The sequence below is a fragment of the Podarcis tiliguerta genome (genome assembly GCF_965153285.1).
Source record: "Podarcis tiliguerta genome assembly, chromosome: Z".
Lineage (NCBI taxonomy): Eukaryota > Metazoa > Chordata > Lepidosauria > Squamata > Lacertidae > Podarcis > Podarcis tiliguerta.
Genome location: NC_139553.1, coordinates 27,344,692 through 27,372,565, shown reverse-complemented (window position 1 = coordinate 27,372,565; position 27,874 = coordinate 27,344,692). Strand labels below are relative to the sequence as shown.

The 27,874-nt window shown below is 42.3% G+C and overlaps 1 protein-coding gene across 13 annotated transcripts in view; it reads right to left on the bottom strand.

Moving 5' to 3' along the window:
• Positions 1 to 27,874, bottom strand: part of TENM1 (teneurin transmembrane protein 1) — a 372,670-nt gene that overhangs the window by 283,718 nt on the left and 61,078 nt on the right. For 11 of the 13 annotated variants that reach the window (XM_083423250.1, XM_083423251.1, XM_083423261.1 and 8 more), the window contains exon 2: positions 753 to 1,030. In XM_083423250.1, the coding sequence (XP_083279376.1) occupies positions 753 to 969 (217 nt within the window). In that variant the 5' untranslated portion in view covers positions 970 to 1,030. Of the gene's footprint in view, positions 1 to 752; positions 1,031 to 4,513; positions 4,536 to 21,431; positions 21,480 to 27,874 lie in introns of those variants that run through there. The other 2 variants (XM_083423256.1, XM_083423257.1) reach the window with 2 other exon arrangements.

Sequence of the window (27,874 nt, the reverse complement as noted above, 5' to 3'; positions counted from 1 at the left end):
AAGTCTGGCAACTAAGGGCAGGCTGCAATTGGTGGATAAACCACCACTCTCTACAGCAAGAGTGGGGAACCTGTGGCACTCTGGAAGTTGTTGGGCTCCAGTGGTAATGCTGGCTAGGGCTGATGGGAGCTGGAATCCAACAACATTTTGAGGACAACAGTTTGCCCAGTGCTGCTTTGCTGACACAAAAGGACTCTTGGACCCCTGAAAAGTCCTTCATTCTAAGGCCAGCAGGACAAGACTCATTAATGGACAATAACAAGAACTCTGTGTTCTTGTTTGACCCTCTACCTAACACAACACACCAAACCAAGGGCTCACCCACACTTCCACTTGTCCTACCACTTTCCCCTGGGAAAACGTGCACCAAGCACCACTGTCTTACAGCTATCCAATTATTATTATTTTTTAATTCCCCCATCACCTCCACTACAGCTCTGCTTTGTGTAACAAGCTTTTCTTTTTGTGACATGTTGGTTGGTCCTAAGAAAGGCATAGCCCAACCATAAACAAAAGAGTAAGTGTATAAGTCAGATGTTGCTGGCAATTGCTGTAATGATAGCTCACAGCAATCCAGCTCTTCCTCCACACAAAAAAGATATGGAACAGAAGACTACACAGGAAAATGACTTCATCTATTCCATATGATGTAGGGATAGCAAGCAATTTAAGTGGGTGATTACCATATGATTAAAAAGTTATTAAGAGTGTTCCTTTTAATAAAAACTGGGGGGTTTTTTGTAAAAAAATACCTTGAGTGGGTTCATCAACAGCTTTTCTTTTTCTGCTGTGGCTGTTGTAATTCATTCTGAGTTCTTGGCCATATTCGTTAAGCGTTTCTCTGGACTCATAAGACTGTCTTGCCTTTCTTCCATCCTCACTTTCATCAGATGAGCTTGTGTAAGCTAGATCCATTTCATGCTTAGCTTTCGACAGTGGCTGGTAGGGTTTACAATCCATTTGCTCCATCTCTGATTAAGTAGGCCAAAATCGTGAAAACAATGTATTGAGGCTCCTTACCGAAACAGTCCTGGAAGAGACAAAAATGTTCAATGTAACTCTCTTCATTCAAGCATGGTAGTTGCTCAACCCTCCCCGCCAAAGCAATTGATTTGTCTAGTAGATTTAGTTAAGGGAAACTTAAAATGTTCTCAAAGGGAGCATAAACATTCTCCTAATGATCCCTTGTTTTGAAAGGTTTTAGCCAGTTAATTGTTGCAAGGAATTAAACAACAAGTTGTAAGAAATTGTAGGCAGAATAAACCTTGAGATGGAACCACTGAATTATACTGAGTGGGTTGATACAAGCATTTTATCTCACTATTTTTTAAAATATAGATAAACTTATTTTTTAAAAATATATATAATAATTACAGTAGTGGAATATAAAACTAAGTTTCACATAGTACATAGGATATTCAGGAAAAAGTGTTCATCAAGAAAACTAGCTTCCTCTCATCACTGCAGGTAGTGAATTTTGTACACCAATTCCAAAACTATAAGAAATAAAGTCCCCATATAGCAAAACACACACATTCTGGGTCTTCTGACCTACTTGAGACATTTAAATTGTGGGTAATCTTCTCTGATATTGCTAGTGCACACATATTTTTGTACCAAAGTGTTAATTGTAGTTGCAAGTTAATTGCAATGTTTTCCACCCATGCTATAATGTATTAGGCCTTTCAAGTCTGAATTACACCCATAGCCATCGCAGATATTTGACAAAGAAAGTTTGAGGTGAGGTCATTACAATATCACTTTTACATCTATCAGAGTTCTCCCTATAAATGTCAGTCCAACATTTAGAAAACAGTTGGTCATTACTACCATAGATGAAAACAAACAAACAAAAACTCTGCCCACACAGTAAGAGTCTAGAAGTTATTCTAGAAATTTGTACCAGTATATGGTGCCATCTATGAATATGTGGATACTGATTTATATGGTGTAGGTAGCCATAAATTATTCCACTTACTTTCAGGAAGGAAAAGGGTGGTCCTGCCCACCACCAAAATGTGGCACCCAACAGATCAAACCACCCCCCTCAAAAGAATGCAGCCCTTGAAAGAAAAAAATAGCTTCAAATATCTACAGAGTTTATCAGCTCCAGCCAAACATTCTTCAGAGGTAAGGTTCCATTGTAAATTGACCTAATAAGCTCTTCTACCGTCGAAACTGTGCCTCAGGAGAAATCCATAGTATAGGAACCAGCAGCTCCTTACAAATAGGAGTTATTAGCATGTCTGAAGATATATTGATGAAGCAATTGAATTCTAATCTTGAACCTTGTGGGAAGTCAAAGCGAAATGCACCAGTTGCTTCTTTATTTGTGATGTACCATTTAATTCCTACATGACACACATGGAAAATCAAATGCACGTGTTTCTTTTCTCAGAGGGGAGGAGTGGACCAGAACTGAACACATTCTCACTTCCAGTGCATTTATGAACAGGGAACTCTCCGACATAAACTTCTGTACAGTGACAAACGGCTGTACTTCTGTTGGTTCCAGATTAATTTTCTTCTAGAAAACACACATAGAAAAACTATTGAGCTGCACACCCACCCACTCCTCAAACATCTGAAATGAAACATAAGATATGTTGCACCTTAGAGCAGGGGTCCCAAACTGTTTTGGGCCCATTTGGAAACCGCCATGAGGACTACGAAGTACAGTGGTGCCTCGCAAGACGAAATTAATTCGTTCTGCGAGTTTTTTCGTTATGCGAGTTTTTTCATCTTGCGAAGCACCAATGTGTATTGACGGTTTCCCATAGGAATGCATTGGCGGTTTTTAAAAAAAGGCGCAAGACGTTTCGTCTTGCGAAGCAAGCCCATAGGGAAATCCGTCTTGCGAAGCAACTCAGAAAATGAAAAACTCTTTCGAGGCATTCGTCTTGCAAGGTACCACTGTAACCATTTTACAGAAGAAAAACTGACAATACTCAGGCAATACACCTTCACAAGCACCTATATGTTCCTAATTTGGGAGCCTATCCATACAGGAATGGAGGAAGTAAAATACAATATGTGGTTGAAGTAGGTCACCTACTTTAAAATAAGAGATACAACTTTCTGAACTAAACCCACAATATTTCAATTTCTACTAACTGAAAAGACAACCCTTAAAGCTCTCCTGCTCTTTTCTAAAGAATAATGTATTCCTGTCGTGAGGTACATTAATGAATGCACAATAAGGGGAGGAGATCTATAGCTAAAAAGACATGCTAGGAATCCTTTGACTACACCACTTATACAAAAGAAAAAATCTAACACTTGGGGATGTAATATAGATCTAACATAGTGTCCAAGGAGGCTGTTTGGGATCACAAAGCAATGGACGGATAACACACCCATATCTGCAGAAGTTTCCTCTTGAAAGAAGGCGAGACTTCTTTATTTTAAAATATTTTTTTCTATTTTAATGTAAAACAATCATCTAAAATTAATCAAGATCATGTTTAATTTTAGCTGCTGGGTCATTTAAAATATTGTTCATTCTCCCCTGCCCCTCCAAAACAAAGTCTCTAGAAAGCAAAATGAACAGAATGAAAATGATTCACACGAAATAAATTAGTCTGATGAAGTGCTACCCTTTTTGATCCATATGGTAGCATATGGCAAGGCAGGCAGAAAAAAAGATGTGTTACAGTATTTACATTTCAGTTGTGGAACTCTGTATTGACTGTGGTGTGGCTTTCACTTTTATATAATTAATTTCATCCTCATAAATGATATTCAACCAACAATGCATTGCATTTGCACCTTTAGATGCAAACTTAATCATGTCCCCCACCCCATTTCTATTCACAACATACAGAATGCAATTAAAATCATCACCATCATCAACAACAACAAAATAGTTAAAACAGCATCTAGTATTAGTTTTAGGAGAGTCATATAACATTAGTAACCACAACAGCCACAACCAAAGACCAAAACAAAATCTCAATAGAAACAGTCAGGAAATTCCAGGCGAAACAGAAAGGTATTTTAAAGCTGCAATCCTAATCCCATTTACACAAGAGTAAGACCCATTGAATTCAATAGGACTAACATCTCAGTAGACATGGGTAGGATTACAATGTAGCTGCCTGTGAAAGCCCTGCTATAATTGGTGCTTGCCTCATTGCCATAGGGCTCCATTGAGAAGAAGGGCAGGATATAAACTGAATAAATAAATAAAATAACAAGATGGGCACCATAATGGAGCCAGCCAGACTTCAAGTAGATAGTAGAAGAGTCCAGAGGGTCCCTTCTGTAGACCTGGGCAGACCATACAGGAAAATGCAACCTTGAGCACAGGAAAACAACAAACTGAGCTACTTCCAGCTCCACCTTGAGGGTGAAGGAAGGGAAGGGAAAAAAGAATCGCTGAACTTCTCTGGCCATGATTTTCCAATCCATGAAATGATAATGATAATAATAATAATAATAATAATAATAATAATAATAATAATAATAATGCTTGCCTATATCACAGAGGAACCAATGGTTTTAAATCACTCACCTTTCCCAATGAACATCAGGGCTCTACAAAAGGCAAGATACATCTTGCACTAAGCATGTATTAGTATCTCTCTAGAAACCTTAAGAAAAACTGAGGATAAATTGCTGTAAGTGTATGTATGAACATTAACCTGAAATCTTAATTTTATGGAACAATGGCTCTGAATAATAGAAAGGATAGAAGCCTGCCAAAAGCAAGATTATAAACTTGCATCTCCAAATGTGCCATGAGCCATTCAGGACTGAAGATGGTGGATTTTAATTAATCACTTCTTAGAGGTGCAGTGCTGTGATTCAGTAGTTGGGAATTAGACAGCTACAGTCCCCTGGTTTTGCTGCTGGGTGTGACTGGGTATAGCTGAGATGGAAACACAATTTCCAAAAGGCAGGGAGAGCTATAACCCCTACTCCTCATACCTGCAAGAATAACAGAGGGAGTCTGCAAGTTTTCAGGAGGAATTCCAGTGGCCAGTCAGGGCAAAATAATGGACAGAAAAAGTAAAGATGCTTCAACCCCCTACCCCTCTCTCCCTTTAACAGTCACTAATAGTCTACATGGGACACGGGTGGCGCTGTGGGTTAAAGCCTCAGTGCCTAGGGCTTGCCGATCGAAAGGTCGGGGGTTCGAATCCCCGCGGCAGGGTGCGCTCCCGCTGTTCGGTCCCAGCGCCTGCCAACCTAGCAGTTCGAAAGCACCCCTGGGTGCAAGTAGATAAATAGGGACCGCTTACTAGCGGGAAGGTAAACGGCGTTTCCGTGTGCGGCTCTGGCTCGCCAGAGCAGTGATGTCACGCTGGCCACGTGACCCGGAAGTGTCTTCGGACAGCGCTGGCCCTTGGCCTCTTTGAGTGAGATGGGCGCACAACCCTAGAGTCTGTCAAGACTGGACCGTACGGGCAGGGGTACCTTTACCTTTAATAGTCTACATGCTTCAAGGAGGAATAGGGGGTGGGTGGCCTATCAGATATATTTTTTGGACTTCAGCTCCCATCAGCTCTAATCTTTGGCTATGCTGCCTGGGGCTAATGGGAGTTGAATGGAGTCTAGAAGACCACAAATTCCCCACCCCAGTTAAAAAGGATGAACCACAGCTCAGTGACTGAGCACATGCTTTCCATGCAGAGGGTGCAAGGTTCAGTCCCCAGAATCTCCAGAGAGCACTGGGTAAGTCTGGAAGCCTAGCAAGCTGCTTTTAGTTGGAGTGGACTACACTGAGCAGAATAGACCAACAGTATAACTCTGTATAAATTAGCTTCCTGTGTGTCTGAATTCTCCACGTAAAAAGCTGTGGCAATACCTGAAGGTCTGCCAACATCAACCCCCCCTCCCCCCCGCCACAGAACCATAAGACTCTAAAAACAACAAAGGAATAGAGAGGAGTAATGAATCAGGGGCAGCGATATTGCAAGGCTTACTGCATGCATCACGCTCCCCATTTCCCACATTTCCCAAGTTAAATAGGCAGAAACAGCTTAACCTGATTAAATTCTCATGCCCTGGACAACTGCAGAGTTTCACCATTGCTCGGCAAGCTTAATCCATAAACGCACAAAATGACATAAAACATTTCTATTAATATTCCTTTGCAAGACACTAAACTTATAATTTTGCAGGAAAGGAGCATATCTATGAAAGGAATTAGCAAGGACCTCCAAGCAGCTTTTCAAGGGTTAGTTAAAATATTAAGATTTCCCCCCTCACAATAAACCTCCCCACCCTTCAATGCCTGCAGCGGGTGTGTATGAATGTTTGACAGGCAGTATAATTAAACATCTGCAGCAAGAAAAAGAACATTTCAACATTCTTTTTTCTCCAAGATTATGCTCATTTCAGTGTGTTAAAAGAATCGACGTAGCAAATGAATGACTTTCTGCCTGACCTTCATGTATTACTTTCCCTTTTTAGGGAGTGCATTAGGTAACACAAGTGGGAGCCATTGGTGGCTGGTGCTTGTTGGGACTGGTAAGGTGGGAGGTAGGGAGACCAACAGTATATGGGACCAGAATGAATGAGAGGCAAAAGCAACTCTATCTTCTTCCCTGCTGAGCAACACCATGACTAAGAAGGAGGAAGCTGACAGAGATTGCCATTCCCTGTAAAGAGGTGGGCAAGTGGGGGCTAAGGAAAGATAGGAGGACAACCAATATGATCACGGGTCTGGAAACCAAGCCTTATGAGGAACAGATGAACGAGCTGGGTATTTTTAGCCTGGAGAAAAGGAGACTGGGAGGAGATATGATAGCCATTTTCAAATATCCATGGAAGATGGAGGAAGCTTGTTTTCTTCTGCCTAGGAGAATAATACCCAAACCAATGGCTTCAAGTTACAAGAAAGGAGATTTTGATTAAACACCAATAATAACTTTTTGATGGTAGGAGTTGTTGATGGTAACTCCCTCAGAAGGTGGTGGACTCTCCTTCCTTGGAGGTTTTTAAGCAGAGGTTGGATGGCCATCTGTCATGGATGCTTTAGTTGAGATTCCTGCATTGTAGGGTTTTGTTTGTTTTTCTGAGCCTGCTGATACTTCCAAGTGCTTGGATGTTGTTATTTTGACTACTACTTATGAATCCACACTTAATAAGCTCACAATTTTTATATAGAAAGAATAGATTCATCAGCATCTTTAACTTATGTCAGTCTCCCTGTTGTATTTATGTACATCCTGCCTAGTTCTTGCCTGGAGCCCAGTGCTGAGTCATCAGAGGATGAACCAGACACTCCATAGGTCAAGGACCTGCTGAAGAACCCTTGGTGCTGTCAGAGGAGGTAAAGGACCCCTGGATCTATGAATGTTTGACAGGCAGTATAATTAAACATGGTCCAGTCAAATTTGACTTGGGGCTGCGGCGCTCATCTCTGCTTTCAGGCTGAAGGAGCCTGAAAGCTTTCCGGGTCATGTGGCCAGCATGACTAAAATACTCTGCCACACAGAACACTAACGAATGCTAGAGTGCACGGAAACACTGTTTACCTTCCCGCTGCAGTGGTACCTGAAGGGATGCGGGTGGCGCTGTGGTCTAAACCACTGAGCCTCTTGGGCTTGCTGATCAGAAGGTCAGCGGTTTGAATCCCCATGATGGAGTGAGCTCCCGTTTTTCTGTCCCAGCTCCTGCCAATGTAGCAGTTCGAAAGCACACCAGTGCAAGTAGATAAATAGGTACCGCTGCAGCGGGAAGGTAAATGGCGTTTCCATGCGCTCTGGTTTCTGTCATGGTGTTCTGTCATGGTGTTTCCAAAAGCGGTTTAGTCATGCTGGCCACATGACCCAGAAGGCTGTCTGTGGACAAACGCCAGCTCCCTTGGCCTGAAAACGAGATGAGCACTGCAACCCCATAGTCGCCTTTGACTGGACTTAACTGTCCAGGAGTCCTTTACCTTTTTACCTTGTCAGAGGAGGAGCCACCTCAGTCCTTGAGAATCCCCACACCAAAAAGGCCAAGGTGAAAAAAAGCAAAAACATAACATGTGTATGAACCCAGAGCTGGTGTGTGGCTCATGAGTAAGCAGTATCTGGAACTCGGTTACCACCAGCAGCTGGGGTTAGGGTATGTTCTAGGACACCAAGGTGAACAAGGTCTCCCACGAGAGCCTTATAGTTGCTGGAAACAACACAGCTCTCTGGCTCCTTCATCCCAATTGCTGTGCTGTACCTTGTCTGAACACTCTGCGCTATTGACCTTGCTTCTGCATTGTTTTTTGGACCTAGAATGATTCTCCATGCTTGACATTTGTTGAGGCTATGCTATGCCTTGAACCCTGCTTGTTGGGGGAAGCATTTTGCTAAAAAGTTTTTACTTCCTGTGACTGAGACCTAGTTTTATAACTGTAATTGTTTTATATGTTTTTAAAATTGTATATTGTATTACTGAGGAGCACAACAGTTTACAAGTTGTTGTTTTTTACCCACTCTTCACCATAACGATGATGCAATATACAATTATAAAAACAAATAAAGTTGTTACAATTATAAAGCAAGAATGAAATTATAAAGCAGCCTAAGGGGTGTGTGTGTATGTGTGACATGGGGGGGGGGGGTTCCAAGAGTAAGAGAAAGAGAGTTTGACAGCTGCATTTGGTCCCTGGGCTAGAGAAGTTCAGGGGGCAGAACCGAGGGGCACCACTACCTCACAGCATATTCTGGCTGAGGCCATCACCCCACTCTGCCTAATGGTAGAACTGGCCCTGAAAATTGCTTTAAAACAAGTTATTTGATTAGAGCCACGTGTAGTCCAGTACAGATAATGTATTCTGTATAGGAAAGTTTCTTCTTGGTTAACACCATCCTAGACTAAATATTAGTAAAAGCATTTTGCCTCATCAGTTCTGCTTCAGTGCAAACATACGATTAACAGAACGAACAAGCAGTGTGGATGCTTTGCCATCAAACCCTGACAAATGACAGGCAAGCATGGTCATGGGGGTACCATAAACTGCTGACGCTGTTACACCAGAGTTTATATTACAGTGGAACCACATTACAACTAGGAGTAGAAAATTAAATCCCATCAAGCATAGCTAAATGTTGTTTGCACTTAAGAATATGTGAGTAAAACCAATCCAAACCAACACATGAATCTGGTGCAAAGGTTTTCTAATATGTAGGATAATCCTGTGCAACCTCAGGCGATCTTCCAACAAAGCATTTCGGATGCCTATGTGTTTCCTCTCTGACTGCGTTATAATACAAAGAAGATGCTTACCTATTGGCCACCTGACATCATCACCATCCAGCAATGGAAAAATTACATCTGTAACCACAAAGGAAGCCAGCTTTTTCTGCAAAACAAGGAAAGACCTAGAATTTCTTTTGGGGGGAAGCAATTTAAATTGATTTAGCTGGGGCTCCTAAAGAAAATGTATCTGGAGGGAAGGTTTTCTCTTGCAAAAGCCAACTCTATTCACAGAAAACACGTCAAGGCACTTTGGTTACACGAATAGCACCTGGGACAACTCTACAGCACAGAGTTTTATAGGACAATGGGTCTAACCACTGAAATGAGTCTGCCCATTGTGGAGACAGTGTTTGGCTTGAAAGCTTAAGAATGGTGGACATTCCTTCAGCATGGTAAGGGAGTAAAGCCCTCCTCAGGCATTCCATAATGGGAAAGTAAACGTGGGATTGGTGGAGAGGGCAGCAAAGATGGATATGCTGGCTCTGACTCTGCTCCTTCACTTTCAAACTCATGGAAAGCAAAAGCTGCAGCGATGAGCTTTTTTTTAATCCATGGAGTCTCCACACAAGCTTTTAAATTCTGCACAGGGACACAGGAAACCGCATTATCCTCAGTCATATACTACTAGTCTATCCAGCTCAGTACTGAACCAGATCTGGACCTGGTGTCCCTTCAGACTGAGGACTATCCTCTGTAATTTAGTCCTCTGAGACTACTTTCTTTTGTATTAAGAAGCTAACAAGCTAACAAACAAACAAATGGTGAAAAAGTTGTATGATGATGATGATGATAATAATAATAATAATAATAATAGTAATAGTAATAGTAATATCATCTGAAGCTCCAACTGTTCCCTTACAAACCCATGCAAATATAAGTTCCTCTGAGCATCTGCTTTACATGCTAATATCATCTGAAACAGGATGTGTGACAACCCACAGCAGGGACTTCTCCATGGTGGATTTCCCTCCACCTATGGATTTCCCTCCACGTATGGATTTCCCTCCCTAGGGAAGTTTGTCTGTGTCCCTCCTTATTGACTTTTAAACCCCAGACCAAAGAGGCCCTCTTGCGTAAGGCTTTCAGGTTTTCCTAATTATCCATTTCCTTCTTGTTTCTAGATTCAGGTAGGTAGCCGTGTTGGTCTGATGCAGTCGAAATAAATAAAAAAATTGTCCAGTAGCATCTTAGAGACCAACAAAGTTTGTTCTGGGTATAAGCTTTCATGTATCTGAAGAAGTGTGCATGCACACGAAAGCTTATACCCAGAACAAACTTAGTTGGTCTCTAAGATGCTACTGGACTTTTTTTTATTTTTTTTATTTATTCCTTCTTGTTTCTGTTACTCTAAATCATGTTGCTAATTACTAATTCATTTACTGAATTTTTTGAAAATTTTATTTTTATAGTATTGTCATTTTTGTATGTGTTTATTAGTGTACAGTGGTACCTCAGGTTACAGATGCTTCAGGTTACAGACTCCACTAACCCAGAAATAGTACCTCGGGTTACAAACGTTGCTACAGGATGAGAACAGAAATTGTGCAGCGGCAGTGCAGTGGCAGCAGAAGGTCCCATTAGCTAAAGTGGTGCTTCAGGTTAAGAACAGTTTCAGGTTAAGAACGGACCTCCGAAACGAATTAAGTTCTTAACCTGAGGTCATAGAATCATAGAATCATAGAGTTGGAAGAGACCACAAGGGCCATCGAGTCCAACCCCCTGCCAAGCAGGAAACACCATCAGAGCCCTCCTGACATATGGTTGTCAAGCCTCTGCTTAAAGACCTCAAAAGAAGGAGACCACACCACACTCCTTGGCAGCAAATTCCACTGTCAAACAGCTCTTACTGTCAGGAAGTTCTTCCTAATGTTTAGGTGGAATCTTCTTTCTTGTAGTTTGGATTCATTGCTCCGTGTCTGCTTCTCTGGAGGTACCGCTGTATTTGTGAGACTTTCAAATCAAGGGCAGCTTAGAGATATTTTATCAAAACGTGGAAATCAGTAGCATCTGCCAATGCCATAGAAGTAGGTGCAGTTGAGGATTGATGTGCAAACCTATGTTTTTCTGCACTGCATTTCATTTATGAAGGACAGCTATGCATCTTCAGAGACTGCATAGTACAATGAGAAAGGGTTTCAAACGCACATCTCTCCTTTTAGTTAGTCATCAGACTGCATTCATCTTCCCTTTGGACTTTTCCTGCCAGCGATTCAAAGGGAAATACCAACTGTGCATTCTGATCCGATAGGAGGGGAAAAAAAAAACAGCAACAGAAAGACAGAAACTGAAAATGATCTAGCATAAAATGATATCAAGTAGTAGCGTCAAATATTGTTCCTGGCTATGCTGGATATCACCCATCAGAAAACACATGCATAGGATTTGCCAGGCTGCATGATACCTTCTCATGGAGAACTGATTAATCTTTTGACAGGTTCGCCCATGTAACTCGAGGGAGTAGGTTTCTGTAACACAGCTGAACAGTGGTGAAAAGGGACCGAAGAAACTATGGGAGCATTCAGACACAGGGGAAATTGTGTTAGTTTTCCTGGTTATAATCCTAACACTTCTGTCCCATTTTCTAACATTCTCTTTATACAGCAGTATCTGTTGTGCTGAGGCTTTTTGATTGACAGAATGGCTATGTTATACTAAATTTTATTCATGCCTGTGGCCTTGGTGTGGAACAATAGTGAACATCACTGGACAACAACACCTTTCCTCTATCCTTCTTGCACATGTGTGCTCCTGGTCCTCCATGATTCACCCAAGAAAATGGCAAGAAATAACTGTATGCTGGGATACGGCCCCAAATTTCATCACTTTATTCCTATGGTTTTCTGGGTTAATAGGGTTTCAAAGAGATTATTTCTGGAGCCAATTAACATGGAAATTAGAACTGAATGTCCACTATATTCCACTTCATATGTTATATGAAAGTCTCGGATACAATATGGAAATTAACAGCCAGAGAAAAATGGGGGAAACAGAATAAACTGCTGTGTAGATGCAGCTTATGTTTAAGAGAGAAGCTTTCCTTTATGGGGCACTACAGAGCAGTTTATTAATTTCAGTTTCATAGGGTTGGATTCCGATAGACCCTTCTGAATGCACTGCTGTCACTCAAGGCTCAGCTGGCCTCAGCGGCACAGAGTGCCTTCTATCAGCTTTGGCTGTTGCAGACTCTCCAAGTGTCCCTATTTTCAAGGGACAGTCCATCCCAGTTTCTGATTTTATCCTGGAATGTCCTGCTTTTCCTTAGGATGTCCCTATTTTCACTGGAGAAATTTTGGACAGTATGGAATCATGTGAGCCCGAGCCAAGAAAATAAGTAACAACAACAATAGAAGAGGACATCCCTATTTTCATCGGAGAAATGTTGGAGGGTATGCTGGTGGCCCAGCTGCACCCTTATCTGGATAGGCATAGCCTATCTTCTGTAGTCTATGCTCCAGTAACCTAGCTTGTTGTTGTTTAGTCATTTAGTCGTGATCGACTCTTCTTGACCCCATGGACCAGAGCATGCCAGGCACTCCTGTCTTCCACTGCCTCCCACAGTTTGGTCAAACTGTTGGTTAACTTAGGTTAGATTACAGCAATGCATTATACAATAGGGCTGCCTTTGAAGATTGTTCAGAAACTTCAGCTGCTGCCAAATTCAGCGGCCAGGCTACTCACTTAGACAAGACAATTTGACCATATAATGCCATATAATGCCTACTCACTTAGAGAAGACAATTTGACCATATAATGCCCAACTGCACCAGCTGCCAATTGGTTTCAGGGGCCAATTCAAAGTGCTGGTTTTGACCTATAAATCCTTAAACAGCTCTGGACTGTAATACCTCAAGGACTGCCTCTCCCCCAGAGGAATCGACCGGGACCCTGCAATGACCATATGAGGCCCTTCTTCATGTGCCTTCTCTGTGAGAGGAGGTCCGAAGGGCAGCAACACGAGAACAGGCCTTTTCTGCAGTGGCTCCCCATTTGTGGAATGCTCTCCCCAGGGAGGCATTCCTGGCAGCTTTGTTACATATCTTTAGGCACCAGGCAAAAACATTCCTCTTCTCCTGGCCCTTTGAGTAATTAAACAATTGATGGCCTTTTAAACTGTTTGTGGGGTTTTGTTTGTTTGTTTGTTTTTGCTACTATGTTATGCATATTTGCGTTTTTATTTTGTAAACCACCTTGTGATCTTCAGATGAAGGATGGTCCATAAATTTAATTAAGTAAGTAAGTAATGAGTAATAATAATAATTACTACAAGTCTCTTTTCAGTGTGATTCCATCTGCCATCTACATTTAAAGAGTCATAGCTTCCGCCAAATAACCCTGGGAATTGTTGTTTGTTAAGAGTCCTGAGAGTTGTTATGCAACCCCTATTCCCTTCACAGAGTTACAATTCTCAATCCCTTTTTCCAGAGTACTCAGAGAATTGTAGCTCTCTGAGAGAAAATAAGGGCCTCCAACCCTAACAACAAATTGCAGTTCTCAAAGTACTTTGAGAAAAGCCATGGCTGTTCAAAGTAGTATAAGAGTGCTTTAAATGTAAACTGCTGATGGGACCTATGACTAAGTTTGTATCCAATTTAAGGAAGCAGACCTTAAACAATTTAGCTCTGTGACCATGACTTGAGCAGCTGTTTAAAAGCATATACATCTCCATCCACACAATATGTAAATGATATGCAGTTTCTACACTGTAGAAACAGACTAAAAATGGTGTCAGATCCTGATTTCCCCCGAAGTTAAAAATAGAGCACAAGGATTCCCCCCCCCCCCATTGCTGCAAAAGGTCAAGATTTCAGATGTTCAGGTCCTACAAGACCTTCATATCCAGAAAGATAATCATTTGCCTTCACATCATGGCAGTAAAAAGAGATGACTGCCAATGTAGGTGAAGGATTCCAAATACATAATGTGCCTTTGTTCATTTTGTCCACACATTGGTCTGCACATCCCCACCCCCACCCTGTATGGGTTATAAGTTATCCCATACATACGTTGCAGGAGATATGCAATCCTAGTGCATGGAATTTTCAACTGAGAATTTTGACTTAAAATGCACTCTGGTGCCAACTCTCATACTCCACCATGTGTTGTGGAGCTTCTGGTCAAAGGAGGAACTCATCCAGCCCCAAAACCAGTGACTTGACCACAGAGCATTTTCCACCTCATATATGTACAACTTGGTCTCTGCAGCACTGAATTTAGCAAGATGACATTGTCAAACTTCAGCTCTGGCATATTTTTCATCAGAAAAACTAAATCCAGGACTCAGCCATGAGGCAAAATACTAGACACAGCCATTTGCACAATGGATAAAGCCATTTCAGGGAAGCGCTATAGGTCGATGGTAGGATGCGTGCACTGAATGCAGAAGGTTCTAGTTTCAACCCTCATCACCTCCAGGTAGAGCTGGGAAAGACTGTCTGAAATCCTAGAGAACCACTGTCAATCATTGCAGGCAATACTGTGCTAAATGAACCAATGGTATGAGTTGGTAAAAGGTAGCACCCTACAATTCTATTTATGAACTGCCCACAATGGTGCTACAAAAGGGATTATGTTTAAGACCCTGGGGCATCCTTTATTCTCATTAACTCTTGACAGCATTTTAAGTTAACAAAACTCAGAACGCCAATCTGCATTTAAAAATACCACTAATGAATGCTCCACTTCAGGCAAACCACCAGATGAAAGGTTTACTTTCATGAACACCCAAAACAATGATTTCAGTGTAATGGCCACAGCGATCATTATTTTCCAGTGTCACGTCAATGTCATCCTTTGCAAACACACATCACTGTGTTGCAAGGGTTGTTAAACAGTAGACTCAAGTCTTAGCCAAAGTCTTAATTAAAACTTCGGCTTTAAACAAACTTAAAACAAACTCTTTAAAGCTACCTTTTAAAAAGTTAACTTTTAAAAAATAATAAAACTAAAATAAAATTAAAGCTACTCTGAAAACAAATTATAGATTAAACATTAAAAGAACGAGAGAGAGCCGGTGTAGTTAGATCATTAGACTAAGATCTAGGAGATAGCGTGTTCTCCAATAAATGAGAGCACGGTTGCGGTGTGGGCCACCGGGCCAGGCCTCTTGTTGCCAGGCTGGTTAATAGTTATTGCCTGGCATCTGTGATTGGATAACCGGGTTGCTGGGGCAAATTGTATGTTGCAAATTGAGTGGGTGGGACCATAGTCTTTAAATATTGGTGCACTCTGGTTTCTCTTTCTCTTTGCAGAATGCATCAGATCACCCGCCCACCCGCCCTCTTTTCCGGTTGACCTTGCTTTGTCTGTCATGGGGTCGTCTGCCTTAGCGCAGGGGCCTAGTAGGAATTTTGCCATTTGGTGACTGGCTGTGCCATTTGGTTTTTGCCTACTACTCTGCAATTCGTCACAGCTTGTAAGGTTGCGGTTAGGCATTGGTTATAATATGCTGGTGGTGGAGGGGGCTGAACAGGCGGTGCCTGCCCCTCCTATTGCGATGAAGGGAATTCCGTTAAAGGAATCCTGGGGCTTGCCATGATTTCGTCCAATCCCTGTTATGGGACCAGGGCCGCCCAATCCCTGTTATGGGAATCCTTGTTATAGGATCGGGCAGGCAAGCTTTCGGGGAGCTGCTGGGGAGAGCGGCGTTGGTCCGACGCTTAGCTCAGGTGACCCCCCAGTTTGACTTTCTCTTCTACTGGCTACCGATCGGACCTCGGGATGCCAGTTCTGTCCCAGGCGGGGGGACAGATAGTCATAACCAATGTCTAAACAACCACTCACTGATTTTGTATTTTAATAAAGTTGTGGCCAAAATAGTGCCCAAAAACCAAAACTAAATTACGTGTTATGTGTGAAGTTATTTGAGGGGTGGCCTGGGGACCTACACGCGCAACAAAGTTAAACTCCCCACATGACCATGAACCTCCATGGGTGACTTTGCTTTATTGTCTCATTCCCTATAGATTATTTTATGTATGCTGCTTCAAAATGCAAATAATAAAATATCTGTTTATAAATATCTTCAATAATTATTATTTTTAGCTGCTTTGGCAGGTCAGTTCCAATGAATGTTAACATTTTCTCAGCAGTACAGATCATGGGAAAAGGTTTTCCTTCTGATTTTGATTCTTTCTCTCTGCCTCTCTCTCTGTGCCCTCCATACTTCTCGACTTTGCTGCAGTTGATACATGAGTGGCGAAAGCAGCCTATTCTAACATAAGCAGGTGAACACCTATAGCTGCTGCTGTTAATTACTCGCCCTTCACCCTGAAGTCATGGGGTGGATTGAAAAATTAAAATACAATATTACATTACAACATCATTGCCACAATGCACAATAACATACTGAGCATAATGCAGAGATACCCTTTGTGCAATTCTCCCCTCCACGAAGAGGAGAAAGAGCAAAAGTGTATCCTCCGCACAAGCAGCCGTCATTGCCAAGGAGTGGCAGGTTCACACATTATTGAAGGGGAACGCGGAAGACAGCATAATCAAGTTTGGGCAACAGAGTGAGAGAAATAGTAGATTGCATGCCCAAATTTCTACTTCTCCCCTCTGATACATGTGCTATTTGTGGTGAAGCTTCAAATTCAGTACAATACAAGCCTGATTGTTTGGTTTTTTGGGGGAAATTTTAATTACCAAGCCTGAAACTGGATGAGATTTCTGAACTTAAGCTGTTACATGAGCTGCCTAGTTAATTTTGACACCCCTGAGGTATGAAACATGCTGAGTCATCCTGCACGACTGAAGAGCTCTTCATGTTGCAAAGTTTCCATGCACTTCTTTTTGAAAAATAAGCTAGGCCTAATTAATCCAGTTAGGTATAACAGGAGGTTTGATGGGGGATCAAGAGCCTTTGTTGCAGCAACAGCTGCTCCAACATCTGCTTTGATCTGCTTTTCAATCACTCTCGCCTTTCTGTGACCACATTCCTGGTTTGGATCATTGCAAGATCATTGCCCATAGCTCAGTGGTAATGCCTATGCTTTGGATGAAACTAGTCCCAACTTCAATCCTTTCCATCTCTAGGTAGGAGTGGGAATGACTCCTGCCTTAAACTCTGGAGAATCACTGGCATTCAGTGTAGACAATACCAACATAGATGGGCCAGTGGCATGACCGGTTCCTATAATCTTACTCTTGTGAAAGAACCATAGCTTCAATATCCCTGGACTAGAGTCCTGTTCCTCATGCCTGCAATGAAATGCACTCTAGTCCATGAAGACACCATAACTATTTGGTTAGTCTCTCAAGCCTGTTAGTTGTCACTGCAACAGTAGAAATACAGATACCCCTACTGAATTTATTAGATTTGTGGAGATTGTAGCTTCTCCACACCGCTCCATCATAGCAACCGAATCTGAGAAGAAGGAAACTGAGGAAAAGCTGCTCATTTCTGTTGAGTGCACCTTCAGAAGAAGGAGGTTGACTAAGGATGGGATTCAATTAAGTTGCTGCATGCGTGGAATGAGGCCCAAACGTGCAACAGGATTTTCCCCCTCTCCACCCCAACATGCCCACGCCAGAACATAATATTGTCCCCTGTGTTCTAACATTGGGAAGGCGGAAATAACTCAGCAGGGTTATTTGAAGCAGATAGCAAAAGGTTTAAGCACCCCACCTTGCTCATTCCCTGCTCAAACCCCTACTTTCCTGACTCCTCTTTCCATTTTTTAAAACAAGATAGGCTCTCTGTCACAAGAATTTGTATGTAATTTGCAGCATGTCTTTCAATATGTTAGCATCATAACTAGAAAAACAACTGCAGCTCATTGATTAACACAGTGTTCATTGGCAGAAAAAGCCCAACAAACAACAAGTCCATTAAGCAAATCCCCAAGTTTATTTTGGGCTCTGGACAGAAACAGGTAGATCCATTTATCAAGCTTAATTTATTGGGTGTAAATGACTGTCAGCTCTTTGATAAAACAGTTCTCCTGAGCCACTTCAAATGCACAGCCAATAAAGAGCTGTCTAGCAACAAGACGCTTTATACATTTCTCCCCTTCAAAAAACGAGATAATAATAATTAAAAAGCGAACAAACAAGAGCTATTATCCTGGCAGATGTCACACCTCCAAGAATCATCATCTGTAAAGAAAGGATGGATACATCAGTTTGTTTCTGGTGTCTGTCTGACATGGGCTCATTCATGTCTCCATTTTTGCACTAATCTGTGAAGTCTTTAGGTGTTTATTTAAATATGAATTTTCACTAATACATATTTTATCACAACATATTTAAATTACATATTGTATCTCAGTGAACTCATTTCCATAACTATTTTATCCTAAAGTGCATACTTTTTAATGCATTTGGGTACAGAAGTTTTAAAGGAGAATTCTATCTCAAAATTCAGATTAAATCCAAAGGACAACTCCTGCCACATCCACACTGCAATTAAAGCACTATTTTAACAGTCATGGCTTTCCCATTAAGGAATTCTGGGAACTGTCATTTCTTAAGGGTGCTGGAAGGGATAAAATAAAGTTTCCAGTATTCCTTGGGAGAAGCCATGACTGTGAAAGTAGAATAGATGCACCCTCTTATTGCTACTTCAAAGGTTGGCTACAAACTTCTTTTCATATGTGGCATGAAACTCTTTTCTTTTTTTTTTGAAATTAGATTTACAGCCCAATCTCACTGTTCATGATCCACATATAGAAGCTAGATTCCACAGAGGGATCTCCTCATCTCAGCATCGCAAAGCATGTCACATGAGGGCCAGGGGGAGCCTATTGTACTTGGTGTACAGAACTGGGGCGTGACAAACAAGCCCACTTCATCTGAATTTTGCATATAATTAGGTGTGTGTGAGGGTGTATGTTGTAGTGGCTAGAGTGTTGGGCAAGAACCTGGGTGTTCAAATCCCAACTCAGCCATGAAGGTCACTGAATGACCTTTGGCCAGTCACTGCCTCCCCACCTAACCTACCTTACAGGGTAGTTCTGGGGATTAAATGAGGAGTGGATGAACCATGTATGCTACCTTGAGCTCTTTGGAGAATAAAAGTAGATAAAACCTGTCATATTTTGATTTATCCCCTTTATGAGCAAAGAAATTTGTATTACATCTTTGGAATATAAATTAGGCAACACTCCCACGTTTATTAAATTGAGCATAATTTTAATTTTTGTACATGGCCTTTTTCATCCATTGGAAAGTGGGGCATCAGGACAAATACTCCTGTTAAAGTAAAAAGAAAATGACAGGTGTCTCCCCCCAATTTCATGTTTCATTTTAAAAGATGATCCTGTAACCCCACAATCAGTGGCGCAGCGTGGGGGGTGCAGGGTGGGCCGGCCGCAGCGGGCGCAACATCTTGGGGGGGGGGCGCTCGCATTCGCAGCTCTCTGCCCCTACCTGGCTCACTCAGGGTTAGGGGGCGCAAATTACTTGCCTTGCCCCGGGTGCTGACAACCCACGCTACGCCACTGCCCACAATAGCTGTAGAAAGAGAGAAAGTGTAGTGTGTGTGGGTGTGTTTTTAAAGTAGTGTAGGGAGGGGTTCAAGCTGGCTGGTAAATCTTTTTGTGACCTACTAACTGCTGTAGACTTATTTTTAAGGCTAGTTTTTCCAACTGGACCTTTGGTGATGACAACCATTTAAAGTGCACATGCAGATCCAAAACCTGTGGGTGCCTGTTTGGGCAGGAAGATTTTTTGGACCAGCCCACAACACAAACGGACTGACAAGTTTAAAAAGTCTGTACTGCTAAGAGAGGCTATTGCATTTTGCCTCCAGATTATAGGTTCCACTAGACATTAACACAGAGGCAAGGAACCTGTGGACCACCAGGTATTTTTAGACTTTAGCTACTTCTATTGCTTATTGTTATGCTGGGTTGGCCTGATGGAGATTGTAACGCAACAATATTTGGAAGGCCACTGGTCAGCCACCCCTGCATGGATGGTCCAGCAGCACGGAGTGTCTGGAGTGCTACAACTTCAGTCATATCTGGGGTTCCTGAGAGATAAGCCTCATGGAACCAAGACAAGCATCACCAAAATGATCCTTTTTGGACAACATGTTTAGCTAAATTTGCAGCTTTTTTACCACCGTCTTTCCATATTGCAAATGTGTTGCATTTTTCCTACTCACACTGTATATTCACCACAGAAATATATTAAACCATCAGACTGACTATATTGGCTTTCCAGGTTCTAAACCTCACCAATGGGGAAGGTTTGTTCATTTTTTTTTCTTTCCTTGGTTTTGTACTCTCTGAACAGTAGCATGTTTTGTTAATATTCTATTCCATAGCTATGAGGCCCTCACTTTCTAGAAATCACAGCAGGGTTTAAGCCAATGGCTGCTTGTGCACTCCTATGCCAGATTGCGTGAGCACTGAAAGTTTAATTGGTAATAAAGATACTGTCACTTTGCTTATATCCAGCAGAGGAGCCTGAAATGTATCTTATTAGGTAATAAAGAACTGGAAAGGATCACTTTCTTTCCTATCAACATGTGGGATTCTCTAGGGAGGCTGGCGCTTTTCGTTTGATGTGCCACAGCACATCAGATAAGCATTGGAGGGGGGGGGATGCAGAACTATGTCAATAGAACAGGGCAAAACATATCTAATCGATTGATCGACTGCCAATCTGATGCAGTTTGCTAAAATAAAATAAAAGTCTGTGCATAAGGTATTCAAAGGAAATCTAAAGGAAGCAGCCATCATTAACTTTCTCCTTGCAGAGCTGCAGGATAGAATCTGAAATTCAGTTCAGGACTGATAAGCTCTGACATAAAAATTCATGGCTCTTAAACTTCCATTATTGAAGTTTTGGACTTTCCAGAGCTTTAAAATATCAAGTTAAATATTCCAGATGTGCCCATATTTATGCACTTGAGAGCTCAGTCAAGCCAGAAATCATAATCCTGAATGATTTACAGGCAACTACCCCATTTGCATTGGGGTTACATTCTGAGGCACTGTGCCACATCCTGTTCCACCCATTCTGTGACGTTTTCAGGTCACTTCCTGGTTCGGTGCAGTGTGTGTATGCACAGTCACACACATATTGAACACACATAAATGGGTGTATAAAGTTGATCAATAATGGTCTGAAGATTTGTTTTCCTTCACCTCAAATGATAGATTGACAATTTCTATTCATTTCCTTTTGGGGAGAGGTTTGTTATCCTGGATATTTTTTTGATAATGAGCATTCACACTTTACACTGTGGGTACACTTTGTGGGATCGAGCGAGGTGCTTTGGACCTCAGGGAACTTACCAGTTTGTGTGGGCTGGGCCTGCCTCTCTGTGCTATTCTTCGAAGGCTAACGCCCAGCCTCAGTAGTCAAAATACACTGTTGGGAGGTGGGGCCAGTTGAATAAATAGGGGGTGGAGCAGCAGCCAGGCGGTCGGCTCAGGAGCTTCACCCACCCAACCCTCCCTTTGTTTAATGTTTATTGATTACGGGTTAACCTTTTTCTTCCTGTTTAGTGGGTGCTGCTACAGTCATTTGACTGGTTGCTGTTGAAGAGCCGGGAAGAAATTTTCCTGCATTGGCAGGTTTTGTCTTCCCCGTAGCAATTTGTCACAACTTTGGCAGTTTAAAGCCTTGGGTGGAATCCTGTAATCTTTTCTTCCCTAAAATTGGGGGGGGGGGGCGTGAAGTGGTGACTCATCCCCTCCCCTGCGGCAGTGATTCCAGGGTCCCCACTTAAAGGGGTTGTAATATGGGTGTCACTGGCCATACACTGAAAGGTTGTCAGTGAACTACCCTGCGTGCGGGGATATGGGGTGAGCTGCTTGTGTATACATACGTCTCACAGAGCACCCCCATATCCCGTTTACCCTAATGAGCCCCAGTTCCCTCGGCTGGGGGGCTGGGAGGGATACACCCCCAAGGCCTAAGCCAAGGTCTTCCTACATTTGAGAGTTTAAAAAAGTTGTGGCCAAATTTTAATTCCATAACACGTCATGAGTCATTTCTGGTGTTCCCTGGGGGCTGGGGTGGTCACCGCCTGGTCACGCAATTCAAATTTATTCCTCCTTAAGAGAATGTGCATTTGATTATCACCAGCATTCACTGGCTATTTACTGATGTTACCCTAACAGGTTCTTCTTTGTTATTGATTTCCATTTCTTGTCTATTGTGCATGCATTTTTTTCAATGTGTGAAGTGGTTATATAAGACTTGTTCATGTTTTTGTGTTCTTTTGGAGGGTGGAGGGAATATCCTTTGGTCCTTTTAGTTCTTTTTCTCTCTCTCATGTGATCTTTCTTTCTTTTCTTTCTTTTTCTTTCCTTCCTTTTTTTCATCTGGATGCGATATTTTGTATGGCTTGTAATATAATTATTTTGTTTGTTCTATTTGTATTATTACGAAGTTTCAAATTTTTTTTGTATCGCTAGATTAAAGATTTGCAAATGCAAAACCGAGAACTTGCTCAAATACATACAGTACAGTTAAACAAAAGCCCCTTTCACGTCCTCAGAGAGGGCACGAGAGGGGGGTGTTCATGCCATGAGCCCTTGATCCACCGCCAAACTTTCAGGACTGAAACAGGTAAAGGGTTTCTAAGCCAGACACCTCCATAAGCCCCTTCAGTCCTGTGGACTGTGGGAAAGTCAGGGGTTGCAAGGGTGAGCCCAGCATGCCCAAAGACATTGGAGAAAGAGGTTGGTGCATGTGGGTCCTTCCAGACTGCAACATTATCTTGGCAAAGGAATAATGCACAAGATTTATTCTGCTTTAGTCTGTTCTGCAACGGTATCACATCATTGCTATTTGAAGGGGCTATAGCTCAACAAAAACAGGACGAAAACAAATCAGAACTTTTGTGGTATAAAAAGTTATGGGAGATCCTTGGCAAGTTATGGGATATGCACTGAGTGGAAGTGAAGAAGTGTAACCATTGTTTGAGTAAGCAAAGTACTGCACCTGGTTTAGAAAAGGGGGACCCATTCTGCTACGAGAACACCATAACTTTTGCAAGTGTGAACTGTATTAAAAGTGTGATAATCTGTGACTGGCCCAATGAAACCATGAGCACAAATGATCATGACTGCACAATAGAAAGGGCACCTGGAGGCAGTTCTGAATCTCTCTCCCTCTCCCTCCCTATCCCCAGTATGCTCATTTGTGAACACGTGAATAGGGCAACACTCTTGGAATTCCTGTTCAGAACTTGAGCACTACTCACTGGGAAAAGACCACCTTGGCTCTGCTACCCAGCAGGTGCTGTCATGTACCAGGTCTCATTTCTACAAAGAAATTGCACATTACCTTTTCTGCTTCTCATCAGAAATACAAGGTCAAAAGGGAGGGAGCAAATAATATCCTGTGTTTAAAGTCTGACAAATCACCCACATAGGGCTGGCGGACAGGATACACAGATCTCCTTGACCATGCTAGTAAATTGATTTTGGCAAAGGGGTGGAGGAGAAAGAGGGAGAGAGAGTAAAGATGCGCTATGCAATGAGAGACAATAGCAAACTGTACACTTACCAAAGAATCACCATTTAAAAATCCCCTGCAATTTAAGACAGATGTAAATATTCATTAAGATTTATGTCCTAAATTACAATGTAGATTCATTAAGCATTCCTTAAATCCATGTTTATGGAACTGCCTCCCTAGGTAGATATTGCCCCTGTGCTGATGATTTTTAAAAGGGCCCAGAAGACTGGCTTAATTGATAGTTTAGTGCTCTTCATTTGACTGCTCCTGCTTGAATTCTTTATGCCTCCTATTCCTGGTGATATTGCTCAGACTGCTGCTGCTACAATATGCAGACAACTCCCACCATCCCTGATTATTGGAGTCCAACAACATCCAGAGGATCACAGGCTGGCCACCCCATTTTTGTGCGTTATAGATTTATATTTTATTGTTTGATAACATGCATTACATATGTAATATGAAAGTGTTGAGAGCCAAATGGGGAGGGTTAACCCTCCAAGGCAGCCTATGAATAATAGGAAATAAACAAATGCCCATTATTCAGCTAATGGCTCATCCACACTTCTCCTGTTCCAAGGAAGCACGTGTTTGAGCAGTTTCCCACTTGACCCATGCTTTCCCAAGGAAAAACCCCCCTTCACTACTAAATTGGAGCAAACATCAATCAGGAGAAAACCTGAATTGCTGTTTGCTCCAAGTGAGCTCTAAAGAGTGGTTTTTGATAGGGGAAAACAGCAGGACAAGAGGAAGTATTGATAAGCTCTAAGATTTACAAATCTTTTGCCAGAGGTAGGATATATTTTGGATAAGTGTAGAGAAAGAGCGTAAGAAAAAGCTGCTGAAGCAGGCCAATAGCCCACCTAGTCCAGCATCCTATTCTTACAATGGGCAACCAGATGCCCACAGGAAGTCAGCAAACAAGACCTGAGTGCTGCAGCACTGTCCCAACTTTTGATCCCCAGCAACTGCTATTCAGAGGCATATTGCCTCCAACAGAGGAAGTAGAACATAGGCTTATCCTCTGTAAATTGGTGGTAATCATGACCACTTGTAGAAGTAAATACTTTTTTTTTCATTATTATTAGGTAGGTCTGTATTTGAGCCAAGGTCAAATGATAATAGAATACAAAATGGCAAGTCTTAAACAGATCAGTGCAAACCCCTAACACCCTTTGGGTGGTAGAGGCAGATTAGGCAGAGATCTCCCTCTGCCCAAATATCCTCGCTAAGCTAGCCTCCTGGCATCAGCGCACCCTTCCACCCACTAAATGTTTAGGCAGGGTTGGGGGGGTATTAATTGGAATTTATTCCTATGCAAATCATGGTTGTTGTAAGATTGTGGATAGATGAAAGAAAGTATTTCTTCACAGAGCATATAGTTAAACTATGGAACAGGCTCCATAGGAAGCAGTGATGGCCAGCAGCTTGAATGGCTTTAAAAGAGGATTAGACAAATTCATGGAAGATAAGTCTGTCAATGGCTGCTAGCGACAATGGCTGTTTCCCCCCTTCAGAGCTGGAAGCCATATGCCTCTGAATACCAAGTGGTAGGAACTGCAGGTGTGCAGAGCGCTGTTGTGCACATGTTCTGCTTGTAGGTTTCCCACAGGCATCTGGTTGCCCACAGGGAGAACAGGATGCCAGGCTACATGGGCTGTTGGCCTGATTCACCAGCCCCTTCTTACGTTCTTATGGTAATTTGCACTGGAGTTTTTTTCTGATACCCTTGAGCAGGGATGGGGAAAATCTATGGCCCTCTGCATCAAACACAGCCAGCATGGTTGGCCACATCCGGAGGGCCACAGGTTTCTTGCTGCCCTGGAAAGTAATAATTTGGCATGTTTGTTTTACTTTTTTTTAGTAAACAAAGGTAAACGCTTTGAACCTGCCAAGCTTGCCTGATTTGCTATCAGCAGCCAGTCATTGTGAACCTATGAAATGGAAGTTATCTCCACCAAATAAATAAAGTGTCCCTTATCACTGCTTGGGGGGCAATGAATAGATCTCTAAATGTCTCCAGCAGCTTCCTTTTAGTGGGGAATGATGATAGATCATTAGTTTCTATGCTGAAGTAAGAGCAGATCAATTGCAGTCCAGCCTTTTCAAATTAGAAAACTGGGATGACGACCCAAGGACAATAATAAGGGTGGGTGTTCTTTTCTTTAATGGCAATGTAAGGTCCAGCCTTCCCTTCCCCTGACACTTGTTTTATCCTGTCACTGTTGTAAAAATCAATCTGCTGACGGCCTTGAGATCAATATGAACTGGGAAATATGGCACACAATTCCTTTTATTTGTTCTACGAGTATTGCAATTGCAGTTTACTGTTGGTAAATCATAAGGTCACCTGCAGAGAGCCAGGCCTATGAAGATAAATGCTTTAAATTAATGATATGCCATTTGTTTATAAACAGTAAAAACAAAAACAAAAAACAACAATAGTCCTAAGAACCAAGCTGTTCAGTCAGGACTTAAATGAGAATTGGGGCTGAAAAATTGAGGTAGAAAAATCAAAAGCACCATGATGCTGGCGATACGTGGGATATTTTGGCCTGAATTTGTCTTTCCTACACACATTGCCTGAAATAACAGAATGCTGGCTGATGGCTTTGGTTTTCTTGGACAGCTGCCTGAAGTACAGTTGCTAGAAGCTACACATTGATCCTTGGGTATAGCTGGAGAGAACCCTAGGCTAAAAGAATGGGTATGGGGAGCTTTGTACAGAATGCAAGAGGGATATCAGAAGAGGATGAGAAATTGGAACAGGGATATCTCTCTCTCTCTCTCTCTTAGATCTTTTTCTTTTAATTGCAAATATACTGCAAGAAAAAGAGAGGGGAAAAGGCCAAACACACATAAGAATAACCCACCAAACCTACAAAGAAAAGCGGAGAATAATCTAACAAACTCAATTTAAACACTTATATTAATATTACATTGATACTCCTATGTCCAAATAGGTATTCAGATGACATTGTTGTTCTGTATTTATGCTCAAATATGCAAATGGTGGGAAGGTCTTCAGACCAATGAGGAATAGATGGTGGGCATTTGCGAGTCGAGGTCCCCAAGACACCCCAAATAAGAACAAAATGACACTTGATTTTTGTTTAAGGTTTTTGGCATAATTTTGGCCACAACTTTATTAAAAATACAGCAATGTGAGTGGTTGCTTAGGCATTGGTAGTGACTAACTGACTCCGCACGGGGACAGCTCTGACATTCGCACCCCCCGCAAAGTCAGAAAGGGTAAGTCACCTGGGGAGACGGGACTGGGAACCATGCCTCACCTCTCCCCAGAATGCACCCAGGGGCTCTTGCGTGGCCCTAGCCCCTTGCCAGGGGGTTCGGACAAAAGCATGGCGAGCTCCTGGGTTCCTTTAATGGAAAACCCTTGCAGCAGCAGCAGCATTTTGGAGGGGCAGGCACAGCCAAATCCATACCCCTCCACCAACCAATTCCCAAACCAATGCCTAACCGCAACCTTACAAGTTGTGACGATTTGCTACACAGTAGGCAAAAACCAAATGGCACCAGCCAATCAGCCAAAATTCCTACCAGGCCCCTGCCCCAAAGCAGACGACCCCATGACAGGCATAGCAAGGTCAAGCAAACAGCCTAACATTAGGGAGGGACGGCGGGTGATCCGAAGCACACAGCGAAAGAGGAAGCTCGTCACTGCGTGCGGTGTATTTAATAAACAGGGCTGTCAATCAATAAATAGCAACATATAAATCTCCCCAGTAACAGCCCGCCCCTGCTTAAAGATGGCCAAACTCTTTTGCCCAGCAACAGTGAGGTGTCTTGTCAGCCACCACCGCAACACGTGCTCTCCATGAGGGAGAACACGCTTTATCCTTCCACTCATGGAGTATGAGGCTATGTACACACCACACAATTACAGAACATGGCTTCCCCCAAAGAATCCTAGGAAATGTGGTTTATTAAGGGTGCTAGGAATTGCAGCTCTGTGAGGGGCAAACTACTGTTCCCAGGATTCTTTGGGGGAAGCCAAGTGATTTAGATGTATGAACTGTGTGCAGCCTAAGTTTCTTTGAACCAGAAGAGCCCCTGGGAGCCATTTTCATTGGACAACAGATGGTACAGGAATTTCTAAAAATTAATTCTCTCTTAAAAGCATGTTTGCAGGTAAAGTACAATAACAAAATGGGGTGACAATGAGGGATTATAACCCTGATCAACCCAGCAGAACAGTGGGCTTTAATATTCACCTCTGTCCTATCAAAGCTGACAATGAAATCCA